Source organism: Manacus candei, unplaced genomic scaffold (genome assembly GCF_025592945.1).
Source record: "Manacus candei isolate 608988 ecotype Guabito, Panama unplaced genomic scaffold, ASM2559294v1 h1tg000014l, whole genome shotgun sequence".
NCBI classification, from domain to species: domain Eukaryota; kingdom Metazoa; phylum Chordata; class Aves; order Passeriformes; family Pipridae; genus Manacus; species Manacus candei.
In genome coordinates, this window is record NW_026138062.1 from 62,835,666 (window position 1) to 62,854,734 (window position 19,069).

Genomic DNA, 19,069 nt, shown 5'->3' on the forward strand with positions numbered 1-19,069 from the left:
TATGTACAATTTATATTGTAGTTTAATGAGAAAGAAATAGCATGTACCTAAGATAAATCTAGATAATGAAAACCTACTCAGATGCATTCAGCTTGATTTAAGGTGCCTTGTTTTGATTTTAGAGCCCTTAATATATTGAGTGGGTTTTTTTAATGGCAATGATGGATATTTATTTTATGCTGGACCCATTTCAATACTGCAGCAGCCAATTTCAGGTACTTATATGGACTGTCTAGAGAGGAAAAATAATTCTTGCAGCAGCTGTTGGTGCACAGAAGGCAGGTTCAGGTGTGAAGCTACTTTTAGGGACTTGTTGATATTTCATCCTCAAAGCAGAGGCATGATGTTTATTAAACAGTACTTCAGGATAATGCCAAGGGTATAACATGAAATGCTGTTATAACTCTGCAGCCTGGTGGTCTGTCACCCAGTTCAAAGCTTTGTACCAACTGTCCATTGCTTCTTCCTACCCATCCCATCTCTGCCACAGCTGGCTGCCTTCCTCATCATTGTGGTCAAGGCACTGTATGTTTTAAAACAAGGATAAAAGCAGTTATGTCCAGGGAAAAACGCATTGGGATTCACTGGTGAATACAAGGAATCTCTAAGTGGAGAGTTTGGGGTTTCTTACTGACTTCTTTTTAAAAGGTACTTTTAAGACCTCTTTCCAGAAGTCCAGCTTCACAGCATTTCTGTGCAGAAGCTGTGAGTTCCTGTTCAAAGGTCCACATCCTGCTTTCCAAAAGGAGGAAAGACTGAGAACCAGCTGGTGAGCGAGGGGTGCTATGCAGCCCTGCTCCAAGGGGTCTACACCTAGTGCCTGCACTAGATCTCAAAACCCAGCCTCTTGACTCTTCTTTACTGCATCCCTGGAAGTGTTCAAGGTCAGGCTGGACAGGGCTTTGAGCAACCTGGTCTAGTGGAAGATGTCCCTGTCCATGACAGAGATATTGGAAGTAGAACATCTTGAAAGTCCCTTCCAACCTAAACCATTCTGTGATTCTGTAATTCTGTGTTTTGGTTTATGCTGTGAACATCTATTTTTTTAGTCTGAATTTGCATATCAAATGCATTTAAGAAAAACATATCAAAAAGTTAAAGCAAATCAGCTGAAAAAGCTGATTTCTACCTGTAAGAGGCTAAAGGCAGCTACTGCTTTGCTGGAAGGTGGCATGGGTTGCTCAGGGGTTTTGTTTGGTTTTGTAGGTGGTGGAGCTGGTTTAGGGTAGGTTTTTTTGTTTGTTTCTTAAGACCCAGTTAAGACCAACCGAAAATACCATTAATTCCCATTGTACACACACAATCCATACCACGTGTTGTAAGCACGTGCATGTGCTGTGGCATCCCTCCCTTATGTCAGACAAGCTGCCACTGACATTTCTCCAAAGACACTGATCTGTTACAAAGGGCAACTTCTAAAGAATAAAACTTCACAAAGTCACTTTTATCTTCACTGTGCAACACTTGTTTCCCATTAATTTAGAGTAAAAAGGCTTGTTGTCAGTATCAGGGCATTAAAAACATACATCATTCCCTGAGCTGTTCAGACATGGTCAAAGCTCACATAAATAATTCTTCAGCCTTGGTATTTTAGGAAGGGCACCATCTGGCTCCAGAAAGGGAAAAAAAAAAAAAAAGAGATTTTCTTTAGAATAATTAGGTATAGGAGCATTTTTTAAAATATGTGTGCTAATTAGTGCATGTTTTTACAGAAGGTAGAGACTATTAAAAATGTTCTGCATCCTCTCAAAAGACAGAAGACTACAATTTTGTCTTTGGGGGCCAGATCCTTTGACCCTCTGAGCCATCCTAGCATCCCTCCTGACACTAAGAGATAGCTTGAAGTAGCTGTAAAATTATTTTGGCCTTTCAGAAGTGTTTTCTACCAGGTACCCAGGATGGTTGTATTTCTCTTGATACAGAGTGGTGGTTAGAAAGTGCTGTAGGTAGTGGGTGCTGTAGGAGTCCCCTCAGGCATGATGGCCTTAGAGCCACAGCACAGCAGGACGACTTGTGACTGACTGACTCAGGGATGCCTTCAACTTACCAAAAGCTGAAGCAGTCCCTTGCTGGGAGAAGTAGGGTACCTCTCATTCACTTTACAGTACTGTGGCATAAAGATGCACTCAAATGCTCTGCCTTTCGTAAAGGATCTGCTTCAGCCAAGCACTGCAGTAGCTTGTGTGCTTGGCCCACACATGGGCTACATAGCAAACACCTTGTCTTCAGTGGTTGTTGCAAAATGATAATTCTCTGAGTAAAGAATTAATGTCAAAAAATGGATAAATAGCACTGTACAGGTAAATCAAAATAACAACTCAGGAGACCCATCTTCTGCGTTCCTGCTCAGGGAGAAGTGGCAATATGGGCAGTAGCAGCAGCACCTAGACAGGGAAATTGGTAATTATGGCCCAAATATGTAGGTCGAAACAGGATGTTCAGATGTACTTGAAAGTGCAGTTGGGCATTAGTGCAGTTTACAGGAGCATGATGCACTGCAGCAGCTGTCATGCTAACTAAAACACGACTGCCTTCTCCGCAGAGTTTCTGACAGGTGTATGGAGAAAGCAGTGACTTCCACACCAAGATATGTGTTTACAGAGAGTTTCAATGACAGCATAAGTGTAGCCACTCTGCACTGGAAGCCACGCATCTAGGGCGGGCTACTCTGAAGGAATTGTTGTTTACTCAACCATTGAGATAGAAATCTGAAATTACAAGCATCCAAGTCTATGCAGCTGCTGTAATTTCTGATACTGCTGTTCAGGACTGTGTTGACGTGAGTGGCATGTAGCAAACACATTTCTTATAGCCAGAGTAGCGTATTACCCCAAAGTTTCTCTCTTCTACAAACTATGTAGCAGGTTTTGTTTTGGCATAGGCTTGTGTCTGGAGTTGGGGGGCTCATTGGGCTGGGGTTATGCTCTCTAGAGTGGCTCCATGGGGTCCCTCCTGCAGAGGGACCTGGACAGGCTGGAGAGTTGGGCTGATTCCAACAGGATGAGATTCAACAAGGCCAAGTGCCGGGTCCTCCACTTTGGCCCCAACAACCCCCTGCAGCGCTACAGGCTGGGCACAGAGTGGCTGGAGAGCAGCCAGGCAGGAAGGGACCTGGGAGTTTGGATTGACAGGAAGCTGAACATGAGCCAGCAGTGTGCCCAGGTGGCCAAGAAGGCCAATGGCATCCTGGCCTGGATCAGGAACAGTGTGGCCAGCAGGTCCAGGGAAGTGATTCTTCCTCTCTACTCAGCACCAGTGAGGCCACACCTGGAGTACTGTGTCCAGTTCTGGGCCCCTCAGTTCAGGAAGGATATTGAGGTGCTGGAGCAGGTCCAGAGAAGAGCAACGAGGCTGGTGTAGGGACTGGAGCACAAGTCCTATGAGGAGAGACTGAGGGAGCTGGGGTTGTTTAGTCTGGAGAAGAGGAGGCTCAGGGGAGACCTCATCACTCTACAACTCCCTGAAAGGAGGTTGTAGCCAGGTGTGGGTTGGTCTCTTCTCCCAGGCAACCAGCAGGTAGGACAAGAGGGCACGATCTTGAGCTGTGCCAGGGGAGGTTTAAGTTGAATATTAGGAAGAAATCCTTTACAGAGAGGGTAATTAGGCACTGGAATGGGCTGCCCAGGGAAGTGATGGATTCTCTGTCCCTGGAGATTTTTAAGATGAGACTGGATGCGGCACTTAGTGCCATGGTCTAGTAACCACAGTGGTGTTGGATCAAGAGTTGGACTTGATGATCTCAGAGGTCTTTTCCAACCCAGCTGATTCTATGATTCTATGATCATAAAGTATTCCACATGAGGTTGGTCTGAGCTGAATCCCTGAACAGTCATTTGATTGTGTCTCTGTATTATCTTACAAATGGGGTCTTGGACTTTCAGGATTCTACCACAAGGTGTATGACAGGGAGGGAAGCCTAGTCAGCTGATGTTTCATGCCCTCACCCTTATGATGTGGCACTATTTGTTCTTGAAGATAAATAGGTACATAAATATTTGAAAGACTAAACTTCTCTATTGTTTTTTTTTTTCACACACTAACAGTAACACCCCTTTTGGGCCTACATATAGGCCTTACAATATATCCTGCTACTTTTAAACTTCATAGCAGCATTGTATTTGCAGAAGCCAATGCCTGTGTTTTAAAATTCCAGAAAGTAACTCCTATATTTAAAACATTAATAGGAATCCTAATTTGCATTTTCTGACTGCTCATGGTTTTCTTCAGAAGGCATCTGAGACTTACAGCAATTTTTTCAATAGCTGAACAGTACCTATATGGTCTAATGGTATATTGGAAGATTGTTGTAAGCTGTGAGTGCATTCATCAGGTCTGAGTTGCAGTTGTGTGGTCCTTTCCAGCATTGTTTTATATGTTTCATATTATTTTAAGTAGTGGGGGGTTTTGTAAAAACAATAAACAATTCATGCAAAGAAGAAAAATAATAGCACATCAGAAGCTAGTTTGTATATGCATGTACATGTGTAAATACATATGAGGCAGAAGCAGAACCTGATACTTGGCAGCATTTCATACCTTCACACATGTCAGTAATATCCACAAGTAGAAATGATTGGCACTAAAGTCACAACAGCCTTACATATCTTCATATCCATGTGTCTGTTTCACCACTGAATAAGAGTCTGTGTAGCATTAATTGTTCCTTTTTGTGTATTGTTTGCAGTTTGTGCTGCTGACACACCTGTTAATTTTCAGCATACTGGTTAAGAAAGGCAGGCAAAGACAAAACTTCCAGAAATGAAGGTGATATTGATTTCTCCTGTTGGTGAAAGTGCACATCTGCTTCAGCTCATCCTACTAAAGCAGGAGACAGTTGCTAGTACCAAGCCTGGCTGCAGGCATCTGTGAAATGTAAAAAGCTGTGTCTGTGAGGAGCCTATTAAATCTAGAGAGCCACAGAGGAGCTGTCAGTCACTTATTTTAGCATAAATCATAAGGATTTATAGCATTATACTTTCAATGAGCTTTTCCCCTTTCACACCTATGTTGTTGTGCTATCAGTGAAATGATAGGTCTTGTTTCCAGGTAACAAAGACCTGTTGATGATTTGAGGAGGCTAAATTCATCTCATCTGCAATGCTCTCTCCCTTATCAGTAGGGAAAGCAGTTGGAAAAAAGATGGAGCAGCCAAAAGCTCATCATCAGCTGCAGGGGTGTCTGTCCAACGTGTTCTGTTGAAAGCATGTACAGCTTTTTCCACCCACTCAGTGTTACAGAAGGATAAATCTGTCCTTCATCTGTGCCCTTTGAAGTTGCAAGTTCTGTAAGGCCATTTTTTTTCTATTGAGGTGATTAGCACATGATTTTCAGCACAAGTAAATGAAGCTCATTCACTGAAAATAATGTTCTGTACGTTACAGTCACAGGTAATTATTTGCTCTGTGGTGAACTCTAGCTGGTTTCTTTGGAAATAAACACTGCTAAAACCAGCAAGCAGAAGGTCTGGTAAGTGAGTGCAGTAGGCAAGTGTGGCAGAATGCTGTTAATCAGCTGTGGACCACACAGCCTTGATGAAGGGCAGGTAGGAAGAACACTTTTCTGTGATGCACAGTATTGGATGCACAGTTTTGAGTGCCTGTTTCAGCAGCGTGTCAATGAGTTGTGCACTTCTGCAGATTTTCTATCAAACTTGCATTCACCAAATATTTTATTTCTTATTAGGGTGTATGGGATTATTACAGCAGTATAGCTGTAGCTTCTGCAAATGTTTAAGAGCACTGATAAAAGTGATGGCTTCTTCTCACAGGGTCTTCTCTGCTTGCTGGAACCCTGTTTGCTGCAGGCAGAAGGGAGCGTGGATAGCAGATAGCAAGCCTGTGGCAGAAGCCGGGGAGCTGAACCTTAGGATAGTTGTGCATGAGTAAGCAAATGCCCAGAGGGATGTGCAGATAATGGAGAAGGGTGGGTTTGCAGATCTGGAAGACAGTCAATAGTAGAGATCTGGCCTTTTTCTGTGTTTTAGGATGCCTTGACAGAGCAAATCATGATTTGAAGTAGAGGAGCAACAAGCATGATTAAAAAAAATTACTTTGTTGAGACCTGTGAGGCATTAATTTTCAACTTCCTAGACAGGTGGAAGGGAAGTGCCTGTTCATGTAAGGAGGACTGTGGGCTAGGCAGACAACTCACAGGAGGGAAGTGATTAGAAGAGAAGAAAAGTGGTCTGCTGTTGAGTTTCCTTTACACAGAAGGACTGTGGTGGCATTGATTTAACTACATCACTTTTTCAAATTTTTTTACCTTGTTTTTCCTAATTTTTTTTCCACTGAATTTATTTACTTTTAACTAGAGTGATTAGTGTTATTTTTTTTTCCTCTCATACTTTGCATACTTTGCTTTCTGGTACCTTCATTTTTCTCCTGAGATTCCTTCAAGCTTAAATAAGTGTACAATAAGCATACATATTTTGGGAAGCTGATAATTTGTAAAATATAAATTGTTACTAAGTTTTCACTTAGCAAGAAATTCAGTAATTTTTTTAATTTACTTTTATAGTGGGAGATATGGATAATTCCTATCTGTTCCTGTACTGCCAAACCTATCTATGCAATTTTCACTAAATTGAAGTCGAAAAGGCACAGAGGGCAAGTGAGGAAAACCAAGCAGTTTTAATGCTGCTGTTGGCTTTGCCAGTGTGGCCATGGAGCCTTTCCATGTGTTTAATTTGGAGTAGCTTGATTTAGTGTCAGATTTCCTCTATGATGCTGTAGGCTTTGTGTGTCCTTGCATCTGGCTGATACTAGGGGGTAGAAAATAGTGCTTACTGGCTGCTTTTCCAAAGCTAAGACTTGCATGGATTCTTTTCCTTTGTTTTGATGCAAGACTTGAAGCCTGGATCAATAAGACATGCCTTTCTTAGGTTGTACTTAACCCCTGAAACAACTGTATTTGGAAGGTCCATCTGTTCCTTCTCCTCTTACCTGGTTATGGATCCTCAGACCAGAATCTAAAAGGATGTCCTTACAAGGGATACTTGTATATAGATGAGCTGCCATATGCTTTGATGGTGCTGTGGACCATAGTGTGTGTGAAAAAAAACTTTTTTTTCCTCCTGTGTTTTTGATAGTTGGAGAAGAGCACCCTGGGTCAGGGACTGAGGGCCACTTCTGGTTTTGGTTAAGTGCCAGTCAGACAGAAGTCTTAACATTGTGATTGCATCTTCCAAGAAACAGCAGTTGACCAAGTGGGATGCAGTGACCACTCCCTTGTCTTCTTGCTGTTTCTTCTTGCTGGTTTAATCCTGTGCAGACTGATGGGAAGAGTTAATGGCTATGGTAGGAAGGGAGCCCAAGTGTCTCACCCTATGAGAAAAAGTCTCTTTGCTTCCAGGTGCCCCTGGAAGGAGCCAGCAGGTTTGGATCTGCTTTGCCATCTGCACTCCACCACCATTTCCCAGGCCTCTCACTGCAGTGAAGCAGCAGTGTATGCAAGGGGAAGGATACAAGCAGCAAAAGTTCATCCTCCTTTTTCAGAAGGTCTTGTCTTCTCCCTTGGTGTGCTGCCAATGGACATCGACTTAAAATCTAGGATGACAGGGCAGTATACTGTTACTTAGAGTCCCAAAACAAAATCTCTCATAATTCTGATATGACAAACACACACCGTTTATCCTTTTATTCAGCATTTTTATATATATTGTGGGTTTTTTCTACACTATTAGCCTGTAGGATATATTCATCCAATATCAAGTTATGAAGAAACAAAAAGGACAGCTCTTTCTTTTAGTATGATATTGACTTTTTTTTTTTTAAGGAAAAAAGTATTCAGAGTAAAATATAATGGGGAATTTTAGGTAATTATTTTTGAGCTACAGGTTTTATTGGACTTAGTAGAAACTTTTAAGTCCCTTTAAGCTATTGGATGCACAGCAGCATTGCTGACTAGCATAATGAGAAGATAAAAACAATTTGAGTAGTTTTAGCAAACGGAGATGTGCTTTAGAAGTGCAGCTGAGAAGCATGACAGGAGTATGCTGCAGGAGCAGCCAGGGGCTAACCTCAGAAAAGAGCGAGAAATTTCACCAAGCCACCAAGGCTTTGTTGATCCCATTTTGTCTAATTAGGAATACCTAAAGTATACCTAATTTTCAAAGTAAAACTCTTTGCAGTATTGACTCAGAAACTGTTTTCTGAGTCACATTTGCTCCTCATCTCTTGGCAGATAGCTTGTATCATCAGACTTTAGTAAGCTATAACTCACATCCCTGGCAGATGTGCCTGACCGTGTGTAAAAAAACCCACACCATATGCTGGAACTATTTTAATAAACTATTCTCAAATTTCTAGTATGTTAAAAAAAATAAATTAATCATAGTTCCTTTAGTCATGGCACCATCGTGAACAGAAGTATTTTTAAGCAGATATGGTGGCCATTTTATCTCTTCCTCTGAATGATGAGAACTAACCTAAAGCAGTATTTTGTAAAAATTTGCATCAAAGAAAATCGTTAACAGTGGCCTTTAAGTTGCAGCATCAACTGTGGGAAAAATGACTGTTTTCCACTGTATGGTGCTTATAAAAATCACAACTGGGCTTTCTGATTCTGACCACAACTTGCCAATGTTGGATGTGTCTTTTGACATGGTCCACCGGATCTTGTGGAAACATTCTTTGCTAGCCTTGTACTAATTCAAGCATTTTAAAGTAGGTAGATGTTTGTTCCCTAAGTCCAATTTATAAATATTTGCTTGGAATTACACTACGTTTTTTTCCTATTTACAGCAACACTGCTATACGTGTAACTTTTTTAAACCTGTAAGATTTACTCAAAGGACTTGAAAATTCAAATCCGCAAATATGGCTGGTTTTGGATTAGCACTGAATCCAGAAGTAGAGTTATGTAATTCTGAGTCAAAAGCTAGGGTTTCCAAAAAATGGTGTGATTAGAAGACCGTTGAAATCACAGTTGATGTTTTGGAGTGGTGTTTTGGGAAAAGAAGCTTAGGTCTTTCTCTTTGAAAGGAAAATCTTGCTATAACAAAGCACATGTGCTACATAGGCACTTGTGGCTCTCATGGGTTTTCCTTCCAGTTCTTTAGTAGATTTTGGAGCCTTCCTGATTTAAAAGGGAGTGGATTAAAAAGCAGAGCTTTTCTGGTCCCATTTCAGAGCTGTTAGACTTAGCGGTTTCTTTTGTCTTCTTGGATCTGGGCATTGGAACAGAGGCTGAGGTGGTAAGGCAGGTAAGTTGATGTGCTGACACAAGCAGTTCATTTTGTAGTAGCATTTTTCATCAGTTACTGAGCTTTGAACTGCTCATTTAGTCTCAAGCTTGCAGAGGCTAATGCTAGTAACAGCTTTTTTATGTAGTTTGAAAGTTTTGCTGACTTGGAAATGACAACAGTAATACCTTTAATGATGGACATTCAAATTTTAAAGGAGTATGACTATGTACAAATCTCTTTTGTGTACCTATCAAAAATTTTAGGAACTTCTGATGATTATTATTTATAAAATGTCATGATTATTGTTTTATATATAACATTTGGAGTTCCTAAGCTGACAAAAGATTATTAGTCATCATTATTTAGATGCAATCTAGATGTTTTGGTACATTTAAACTGAAGAGGCTTTTCTTCTGTATGTTCTCCAGTGTACTGCTTTAGCAGTTATGATGACAGAAAACGTTCAGAGAAGTGCTCAGTGTGAACCTCCCTAGGGTAAAGCTTACACTAATGATAACCCTTGTAAACTACACGCTGTGGCATCCACTACAGAACCATCTGCTCCTGGAAGGACATAACTTTCTAAGACCTCTACCTTGTGGAGAAATTTCCTTCAATCTTTTCAAAAGCTTCTGCTAAAGTAGTCCCAAATCAAGCTACATGCAAATCTTACAGGAAAGCAGGGTACATACAGATTGAAAGCTGTATTCTAGCATGGGAAGTGGGGAAAATAGCCACCAAACTACTGAAACAGCTGAATGTTTTGAAGTCTTGGAGCAGAAAGTGCCCTCAGTGAAATAAACAGGAGTTGAGTAATCAGGTTTGTGAACAGGCACACACCACTCGAGTTCTATTTGGTCATGTTGTAGGACTTTGAAAACTGTTGGTGAAGTACTTCATGGGATTTTGGACCTAAACTCACGGAGGCTCAGTCTGGAGCTCATATTTAGGATTATGTAGAAAGCCAAACTATATGCATGTGTAGGAAAGCTGTCTGTCCTGTGCCGTTCATGACTGGCTGAACGACAGAGAGAAAAGCCAGTGAGAAACATGCACTGAGCTCAGTCCTCTTGAAGGAGGGAGCTGAGGATTTCTTTATTGATTAGGTGAGAGAGCCTGTTTAGCCTTGGCCAGATGGGACAAGTTAGCTAGTTTCTAATTATAGCTCATTTCCTTGTACTGCTAAGGAAAACATTTAGTTTATATGGAACTAGAAAGGAGTGATTGTTAGTATTCATGAGAGAGGATTTCTGAAGTACTGACATGTTTCCTTCAGGATTTTTTCCTCATTCATAAAGAAAAACTCTGTGTGTTTTAAACACACTTAATGCTTCGTGTACGGTGATGATAGCTGAATTCTGCTGGAACTTAATGCCTCCTCTCTGGCATTTTCAGTATTTCTTTAGCTTTAAATACACTGCCTGTTTCCTGATGTGTACTACCTGATGCCTTGATGTTGCTGGATGCAAAGCCGTGTCTCCTTACTCTGCCTGAGAACTTTCCAAAATCAGCATTAAGCACATAGGTGTGTGCTCCTGTTTATGTGGTTTTGGCTACTTGTGTCTTTGAAGTTAAGTAGGTGTTTATCTGACAAGCATGTCAAAAGGAACTCAACATCTTCCAGAGCCACAACCATTTTTTGAGTTAGATCTTCTCCCTTTCCTCCCCACCCCCCCTTAAAAAAAAAAAAAAAAAAAAACACCCAAAAAACTCCCAAACAAACCATGAACAGTCACGAATGTGCAAGTTACTTCACATCTTCAAAGAGCTCAAGTGAGCAGTGATGATTCCAAAGGGTAATTGCTGTCCGTTTCATCAATGCTTATAAGATGATAAAGGACTTTTTTCCTTTGGTGTTAAAATTGCCTGGGCTCTAATATTATTCAGGGTTAAAACTAATTGAAGAACTACTGTGATAAAGTATAAGAAACCCTTCATCAAGTTCTGTTACGTTGCTTTAAAAGTGTTTGGTGCATTAAATACTGGTGGATATGTTTATCTGCAGTTAGTTTCCCTCTTGGATAGTATCGATGATTCTCTTGTAACTAATAGTCCTTTTGATGTCATAGTCACCCACTGTGTGGATTTGTTTCACTATTTAAACAGGTAGAGATAAGAAACAATATACTGCTTATATAACCCATATCAGATAACATATCAACAAACACAGACCGCTTTGTTTTTTAATCATATTTGTATGGTGAAGATAAACAGTGTTTGAATTTTCTTGGAAGTGTTTGCCCTGCTTCCCTTTTTTGATGCCTAGCATATGAAACAAGGAATGATCATAGCCACCCAGCTGAAATAGGCATTGCCATATGCATGAGTTTTGATAACACAAGCCTTTTTTTCACTTGCTTTAACCAGTCCAGTCCTTTGACATCCTGAGGTGTATCTTGTGTTTTCTGGCTATGTCAGAAGATTAATGACCACTGTGATCTGTGCATTAGACTGCCTGTTGTAGCTCATGTGAAAGAGGCTTGTTTTCAGTAGAGCAAGCTGGATCACAACGATGAGCTTGTTGAGAAAATGCAGGTGGGCCTTCTGTTGCAGAGATGTACAGACTCAAGACTGGGCAATGTCGGGCTCCCTGACTGTTGTGGCTCAGCAAAAAGGATTATTAAAGACCCATTATATTCATACAGGTTTTGCCTTGTTTTTCAGCTGACTTTGTCAGGCCCAGGTGGGGAAGTACGAGGTCCATGGCACATTTGCTGTGTATGTTCTTCTCTTTACCCCTATCGTGAAAGTCTTGAAGGCCTACTAAAGGACTTATTGAAAAAGTGACTTTTTGCCAGGCAAGGAAAAGGGAGGGAGAAGGAGAAGTTAATGCTGAGTCCTACCTGAGGAGTCCGGCTTCCATGCAGCATGGAAGGAAGCTCTGGAGGAGAAGATCCTTGGCGCGGGGAGTTGGTAGACACTGAGTTGAAATTAGCCAGTGGTGTACCTAAGTGGATGTCAATAGGACCTATGTGTATGCCTACATGGTTGAAATGCCTCTAGGAAGTGGACGTCAGAAAGAAAAATCCACCTGTTTCTACTTCAGAGATGATAGCAAGCAACTTAATAAAATATTTATTTCATGAGGCAGAGCTTTTTAACCTCTCAGATTATATTTAGTACAGGCTAGTCTGGGCTACCTGGAGAAAAAGGGAGGGCTAATGCCTCAAGTAAAGATTTGGAGTGCTAGTTCTAATTTAGAGTTTCTGAAGTAGTTAACTACAGCTTCTGAAGTAGGTGCTAAATAGACATAATAGCTCTTGAGTTTGGACACTTCCATTCCAGAAGCTGCTAATTGACCTCTCCTGCTCGATGCTGCTGATTGCTGCGAAGAACCATAGCAGCAAGTATATCCTGCTGTTCTCTAGTAATGAGACCTTGCTCCTTGGGTCCAGAAAGTGTAATAAAAAGCATCACTGCTGAACCAGCCAGGGCAGAAGCATCAGCAGTAAAAAATTCAGTGCAAAAGGAAAATACCGGACATTTTGTAGATATAAAATATCATTTAAATCAGTGGACTCCAAGATACTGAGGGAGGTCCAGCTCCCCAGATTTCCAGTGCTTTAGTAACTGGAATTAAGCTGTGCTGTGCGGCAGCTGAGCAGGCCAGTGAAGATCGGTCTTGGGCAGTACCTCTGCTAGTCACAGTTTTCAGATACAGGTTCACAGCCTCTTGCATCTTAAGGGTGTTTGAACAGCCCTTGTTCTGTTTTACATTTGTCACAAAAATATGACTCCTAAGCACTTAAAAGATGTGTTTGTGGCAAGAAGAAGTTTCAGTATTGCAAAAGGAAGATAGAGGTGGAAAACGTGGCTGCTTTCCTCACACTTTCTACAGCTTTTGTTATTTCCTTGGAGAAATATCAGCTTCCTGATTTTTAGATACTCACCATCTATCCATTCTTCATATATGATCCTGCTGATTTAAAAATAATAATTAGTCTGAAGTATGACCTGCCTCATGTACTCTTGGTATGGATCTAAACTAACAACAGCACATCCTCTGCCTTTAAGCTTCTGTTCAAGATTTTTTGTTCTCTCACTCAGATGTGTGGGTACTGTTTGGTTCTTCCCTTGTGAAACACAGGCAGAGAGGGGGATAAAGAAGGATGCCAGTTAGCCCTGCCATGGGGACATGGAAAGCACTCTCATTAAGAGCATCAATAGCTAATGTCATCTCAATTTAGCAGTGTCCTGCTGGGATCTTTCTCTGAGCTGTCATACCTCATGCTGCTGCTTTCTTCCCATGTTTGAACCTGTGTGGAAGGGTTTAATCTGGCTCAGAGTTTCTTTAGCACTGGATCAAAGAGAGGGGAATGAGGTAAACCTCAGCCTGCTCAAACCTGTATGTAAAGAAATGGAAGGAAAGTGAGTTGGATAAACCTTATATATAGGTGTAATTTAGACCTAGCAAGTACAGCTTCTCTTGTTGTATGTGGGACAAGATCCTGCCTCTGAATTACTGGTGTTATTAACAGCACTGACTCAGTTTTATATGGCAACATCTGAAAACTGTGTAAGGAAGCTGGCTGAGCTCTTATTAGCTAGAGAAAGGTGCATCAGAAATAGAGCAAGGCAGGGCCTGATGTTCAGTGACATCTCCTAGCGTTATTCCCTACGGTTGCCTTTGTGCCCTCCTGCAGTTTATGAGAAAAGATGGCCCTGACATTGACCCTGTGTCGTGTTAGGGCACAGAGCAATTTGTTATGTATTTATAGATCCTGCTTTTACTTTCTTTTTGTTAGAAAGAGCTGGAAATTATGTCAAGAGCTCTCAGAATATGATGGTCGATGGTAAGCACTGTCATATCAATAAACAATAATTTTCTTCTCTTTTTCATCCCACCTTTTTTCGAATATGTCCAGTAGCAATAGAGAGAAAAATTCCCAATTCTGTTGAGGTGCTTTTTTTTTCATTTCTTAAATATATAGGTTAGTAGGGTTGTTTTGTGGAAATTACTGCAGTTCCTGCAGGGAAAGTTTGCAGTTACTCAATTAGTTTGCAGTCCTTGAATGTCCTAGATTTGTTGCCACAAAAGTGGGATGAGAAAATTTTGCAGCAGGACCTCCTATATTCTTGTAAGGATTGTTTCTCTGCATTTAAAGTAAAACCTGTGTCCTTCTGGTACTCTGTTAGCAAATTCTTAGAAACCTGTATGATTTTAGTATAGGCAGAATTTATGGCAAGTCATGATTTTGTGGTGGTTTGGTCATCTTAAGAAATGCCTTTCAGTTGAAAGAGGTCTTCTAAAATCAAAGGCCGGTCTTTTCCTCTATCAGGCTGTTCATCAGTTACCTGCTCTGAATGCTATAAATGTAAATCCTTTCCAGAAACAGTTTCATTCACCATAGTGAGGCTGTTTCTTGAGTCTTTGGTAGTGTATACTTGCTACCTAAGCAATTTTGCCGGGGGTAAATGGGTGTCTAGGAGAGAACAGTTTTACAGATCCTGGAGGACTATTTTGTTTTCCCCTAATGACAGGGAGTATTTCCCCAGACAAGGGAGTATTTCACAGCAAAAGAAGCAGTTTTTGGTTTTCCATGTGATGCAAAATACCATTACAGAATTTCAAATTACCAAATGACACAATTGGAATTTGAACAGGTATAACCAACTTACTAACTGAATATATATTTGCAAGTCTGTTGTAATTTTTCACTCATGGGAGAGAGGAGCCAAAAAAGGACAGTTTTTTCTAGCTCTAGCTGAAGTGAAAATGAGGATTCAACTTGCAAAGCTGAAGTTGTGTTGCTCCCCTCCTGGTGATCAGAATGAGGATGATTGCAAGGAAAGGCCAAGGGAAAATTTTGTTTCAGCTTTGAAGTCCATTTATAGTTCGATTTTTGTAAAACATTGGTCCTATTTCCATGAAATTGAAGTTATCTGATTTCTTTAAAAATTTTTGTTTCATTTTTACAGACTGCTCTTACTCAGCACCATCTAGTGGACTGACTGTTATTGTCATTTAGAAAAGAGCTGGTCTCTGTGAACCATATAGCAAATTAGAGCATCCAGTCCTTATAATGTGAATAATGCACCTAAAGCATTTTTGTGACTAGTTATATAACAGCATCAGAAGATTAACAGTTCTTTTGTTGAAAAGGAGCAGTGGGAAGGAAAGAAATTTTAAGATAAATGCAGGTAGTGGTGCCTGTTATATCCTATATTCCTTTAGTTCATTGAGCTCCAGCCTGCTTGCCTGCTTTTTTCTGCCTTAACCATGTGATGCCATCCAGGTTGTAGCATCTCTAAGGAAGGATTTTGGAATACTATTTCTTTGTGCAGTACAACACAGCACAAGCCACAACCTCATTCATCACTGTGATACAAATGATAGTAATGTGATACAAGCTGATGGTAATAGTAAGCTCTGAAGTCCTCACCCGAGAAAAATACTCTGGAGTCTCTCTAGTTTAAATTGCAGGCAAGGAACTCAGTGTTTGGCTCCTTGAAAAGACATGGGTTTGTTTAAAACAAAAAACCATTCTTTGGAAAACTTCCCAATAGAGTGCCTGTATGCACTTGATAGAATTGTTGGGTCTTCCCAGCAGCTGCCTCAGGACTTGGGAAAGCAAAGGGATCTGTGGCTCAGGTCTTTGGGGGCACAGGGCTGTAGAAAGAAGCCTTTAATCTCCAGAAAAATTAATCTTTCTAGAAGGACTGGCTGTTTCACCTCAGGCACACCTGGCTACATCACCAGCATCCTACTGCTTTTTCGTAAACAAGGTTTCTTTGGCAGCAAGGCCTTGATTTCAAATCTACAGTTGCAGATGAGGGGAGAGAAAAGGGAGAAATCCCGAGTCACTGGGCAGAAAACCCTGACAAGTTGCAGATGTATGGGTGAGAGCAGGCAGCCACCACACTCTCTCAGTGATACTGGGCAAGCACTAGAGGCAAAACTTCTCTCCAGTATAAGGAGCAGAGAGCAAGAGGCAAATCTGGAGAAGAGGAGCAAAGCAAAGTTGCGTTGTAGCAAACACACCAAGTTGTAACATCTACCCCTTTAAACTTCCTTGCTTTTTAACATTTCATCACTTTAGGGTCTGTTGTTTTTGTTCAATTCACATGTTTTGGACAATGAAAATAAGTGGGTCGGTTTTATTCGGTAAATTTATGTGCGTTAGAGCAATAACATTGTGCTGAGGTTTCTAAAAAAGCTGTTCTTAAATAATTCATGGTAGCATTTCACTTCATTTTTCCAAAATCTAAATGTGCAGACTAGAGGTCTTTTTTCCCAGGTTTTAGGGAACACAACATTTTAATATCATCATTCTCCTTTCTTTCTTCCTTATTCTAAGTTTTTAATGTAGTGCAGCAGTCGAATTATCACTTCTCTGCTGGCCTCCTCAAAATATTGCATTGCAATGTAACTTTTCCAGGCAGATGTGTCTGGTGTTTCAGATGAAGTAAAATAAAGGTTTAGGGAGTTCTCTTTTCAAGTTTTTAAGTTTGAGAAAATAGCTGTGGATAGCGACTGTAGTGAATCTATTCATTTAGTTGAGTGGGTGCAGTCCTGTTTGGAAATCCACTTGGTTTCCATTGACTACAGCAGGAAACATGGGTCTGGAAAGGTTGTAATGTTTACTTAATAAATTTAGTGACCCGAATCCTGTTTTGTTAGAGGTTTGAGGATAAATCCTACATGCTGGAAAAAAACCATTTGCAAAGAAGGTGGTGCTGCTGCTTTGTGTAATTTGTGTGAACCAAACATTAGCAAGCATATGGGAATTCGGGAAGACACTTAAAATTGTTTCTTCTCTTTCTGTTTCTCCTCTAGCTCTGGGATTGTACACAGTAAATGCAATATATGGAGATACTATAATTATGCCTTGTCCTCTAGAAGTACCAGAAGGTCTTATGTTTGGAAAATGGAAATATGTAAGTATAGCTTACCTTTATATTTATTAGAGCTGTTACAAGATGATGTGTATTTTTTTTTGTCTGTGTGTGAGTTTACAAGAATCTAAACGATAGGATTTCTGTCTGAGATACGAAGGCATTTATTCCTGTGTTTGTAAGTCTTCAAGATTCCAAACTGTATGATTTCTGCCAAGCACAGATTAGAGGATTGAGGAATTAATCTCATTGTTCAAGAAAAATAATTATTCAAGAGTTCTCTGCCAACCTGTATTAGAGCTCTGGCATGTTACCCAGTTGGTGTCTCGCTTGCTTGACAGAGCCATCGGTGTACATTTAAATACTTTTGAAGTAGGCTGCCTGAAGCAGAGCCTGCTTTGTCCCTGGGAAAGCACTGTCCCCACATTTGGTTGATCTGACAGTCACTCGGAACTGTTTCATGCTTCGTTGTGTCTCATGCACAGCGAAGAAGAGAGCAGAGCTGACCTCAGTAGAGCTGCTGGTGGTTTCACTCTGCTGTTTCTGGCAGAGAACAGAGGCAAAAACGTGGGTGCTCTCTTGGTGTGTTGGTCAGCCTGCAGTAGGAACATTGCAGGATGAGCTTCTCCTGTATGTGATCAGTATCCCAGGTCAAAAGGAGAATCAGCATAGCAAAGTCAAATGAAGCCTGGAAGCATATGTGGATAAATAAACCCCGGGATACCAAAACCCTTTTGTTTCTCAGACTGACATTGAGACAACAGGTTTTCCTGCTTCTGTGAAGTTCACCTAAATCTCCTCTTGTGCTCAAAAAAATGTTACCTGCAGTAATAGATGATTTCTAGTTTGACAGTGGATTTAAATATTATGTAGTTCTTTCTCTCTCTTTGCAAATGGCATCCACCAGCCTATTTTACAGCAGAATATCTGCCACTGGGGGCTGTGTCCTATTCCCCCGTGGCTACTTCCTTTATACCTTCAGGTTTGCAGCTTTTGCAGCCCCCATCCACTCAATAGTTCTTTTCCTGCAAGCACATTTGGGAAATGAAGTCAGAAGACTGTGGAGAATGTTTCCCCAAAAAGGGGCACTAAAACTGTTTCATATGAGCATTTGGAAGGTGGAGTGCCTACATTTTGCAATGTATTTTTTAGTCTGCTGACTTTTTGGGGGAAGACACAAGTCCATCTCTATGAAGATGCAAGGATATTCTGAAAAAAAGAAATGCATTATTTCTTTCCATTGCATTTGGATTGCCTATGTTGGACAAGTACCAAGCAGCAAATAGAGATGTTACAGCTTCTTCTAAATGGAAAGGGACACAAAACCCTACATATAAAAAAACCTAAGTTGCTGTTGTATGGAATTGTTGACACAGCCCATACAACCAAGCAAAAGTGATACCCATTCTCCCAGGGCAGCTCACAGCCTGGCAACGCTTGTCCTGGGGCGAGAGAAGGGTTGGATTAGGATTTTTTGGTCAGGTGATTATTTCATTGGAAAAAGGAGGAACTCTGTTTTCTGCTCTTCTGCCTTGGGAGGAGCAATTTGAGTTCCTGGTGGGAGCCCCCTGGGAGACTTGCACCCTGGCAGGAGCAGGCGTTGTGTCACTTCAGCGTCTGCCTGGGTGTGCTTGCGCTGGGTGCGCGTCTGGAGTTAAGAGTTCACTCGCACTTGACAGCCAACTTCTTGTGTATTGAGTCAATGCAATGTTTTCTTTCCTGTGTGACAGACATCTAGACAAATCCAAGAGTTAAAAGCAGGAGAGGGAGAAAGACTGTAAGGGAATTTAAACTTCTCAACTAGGTGATGCCTCCTGCTCTCTGCCCTGCTCTGGCATCATTCATCTCTTGTCACAGCATCGTCATGCTTTTGTGGGCTCTGCACTCAAACTGAGGTATTGTGCTGGGAACACTACTAACATCAGTGCTGCAAGGTATAAGGGATAAAAGGGAATGAAAACCTTTCCCAGCCCTCAGCACAATACTTGAATGTAAAGGTAGAGTCAATGTTTCACCTCACTTTAAATAAAAACAGACAATGTCCCTCCC

At 41.0% G+C, this 19,069-nt stretch overlaps 1 protein-coding gene across 3 annotated transcripts in view; it reads left to right on the forward strand.

Annotated features, from left to right (window-relative positions):
- Positions 1–19,069, forward strand: part of ALCAM (activated leukocyte cell adhesion molecule) — a 117,541-nt gene that overhangs the window by 65,442 nt on the left and 33,030 nt on the right. For all 3 annotated transcript variants that reach the window (XM_051780992.1, XM_051780994.1, XM_051780993.1), the window contains exon 2: positions 16,962–17,062. In XM_051780992.1, the coding sequence (XP_051636952.1) occupies positions 16,962–17,062 (101 nt within the window). The remainder of the gene's footprint in view (positions 1–16,961; positions 17,063–19,069) is intronic.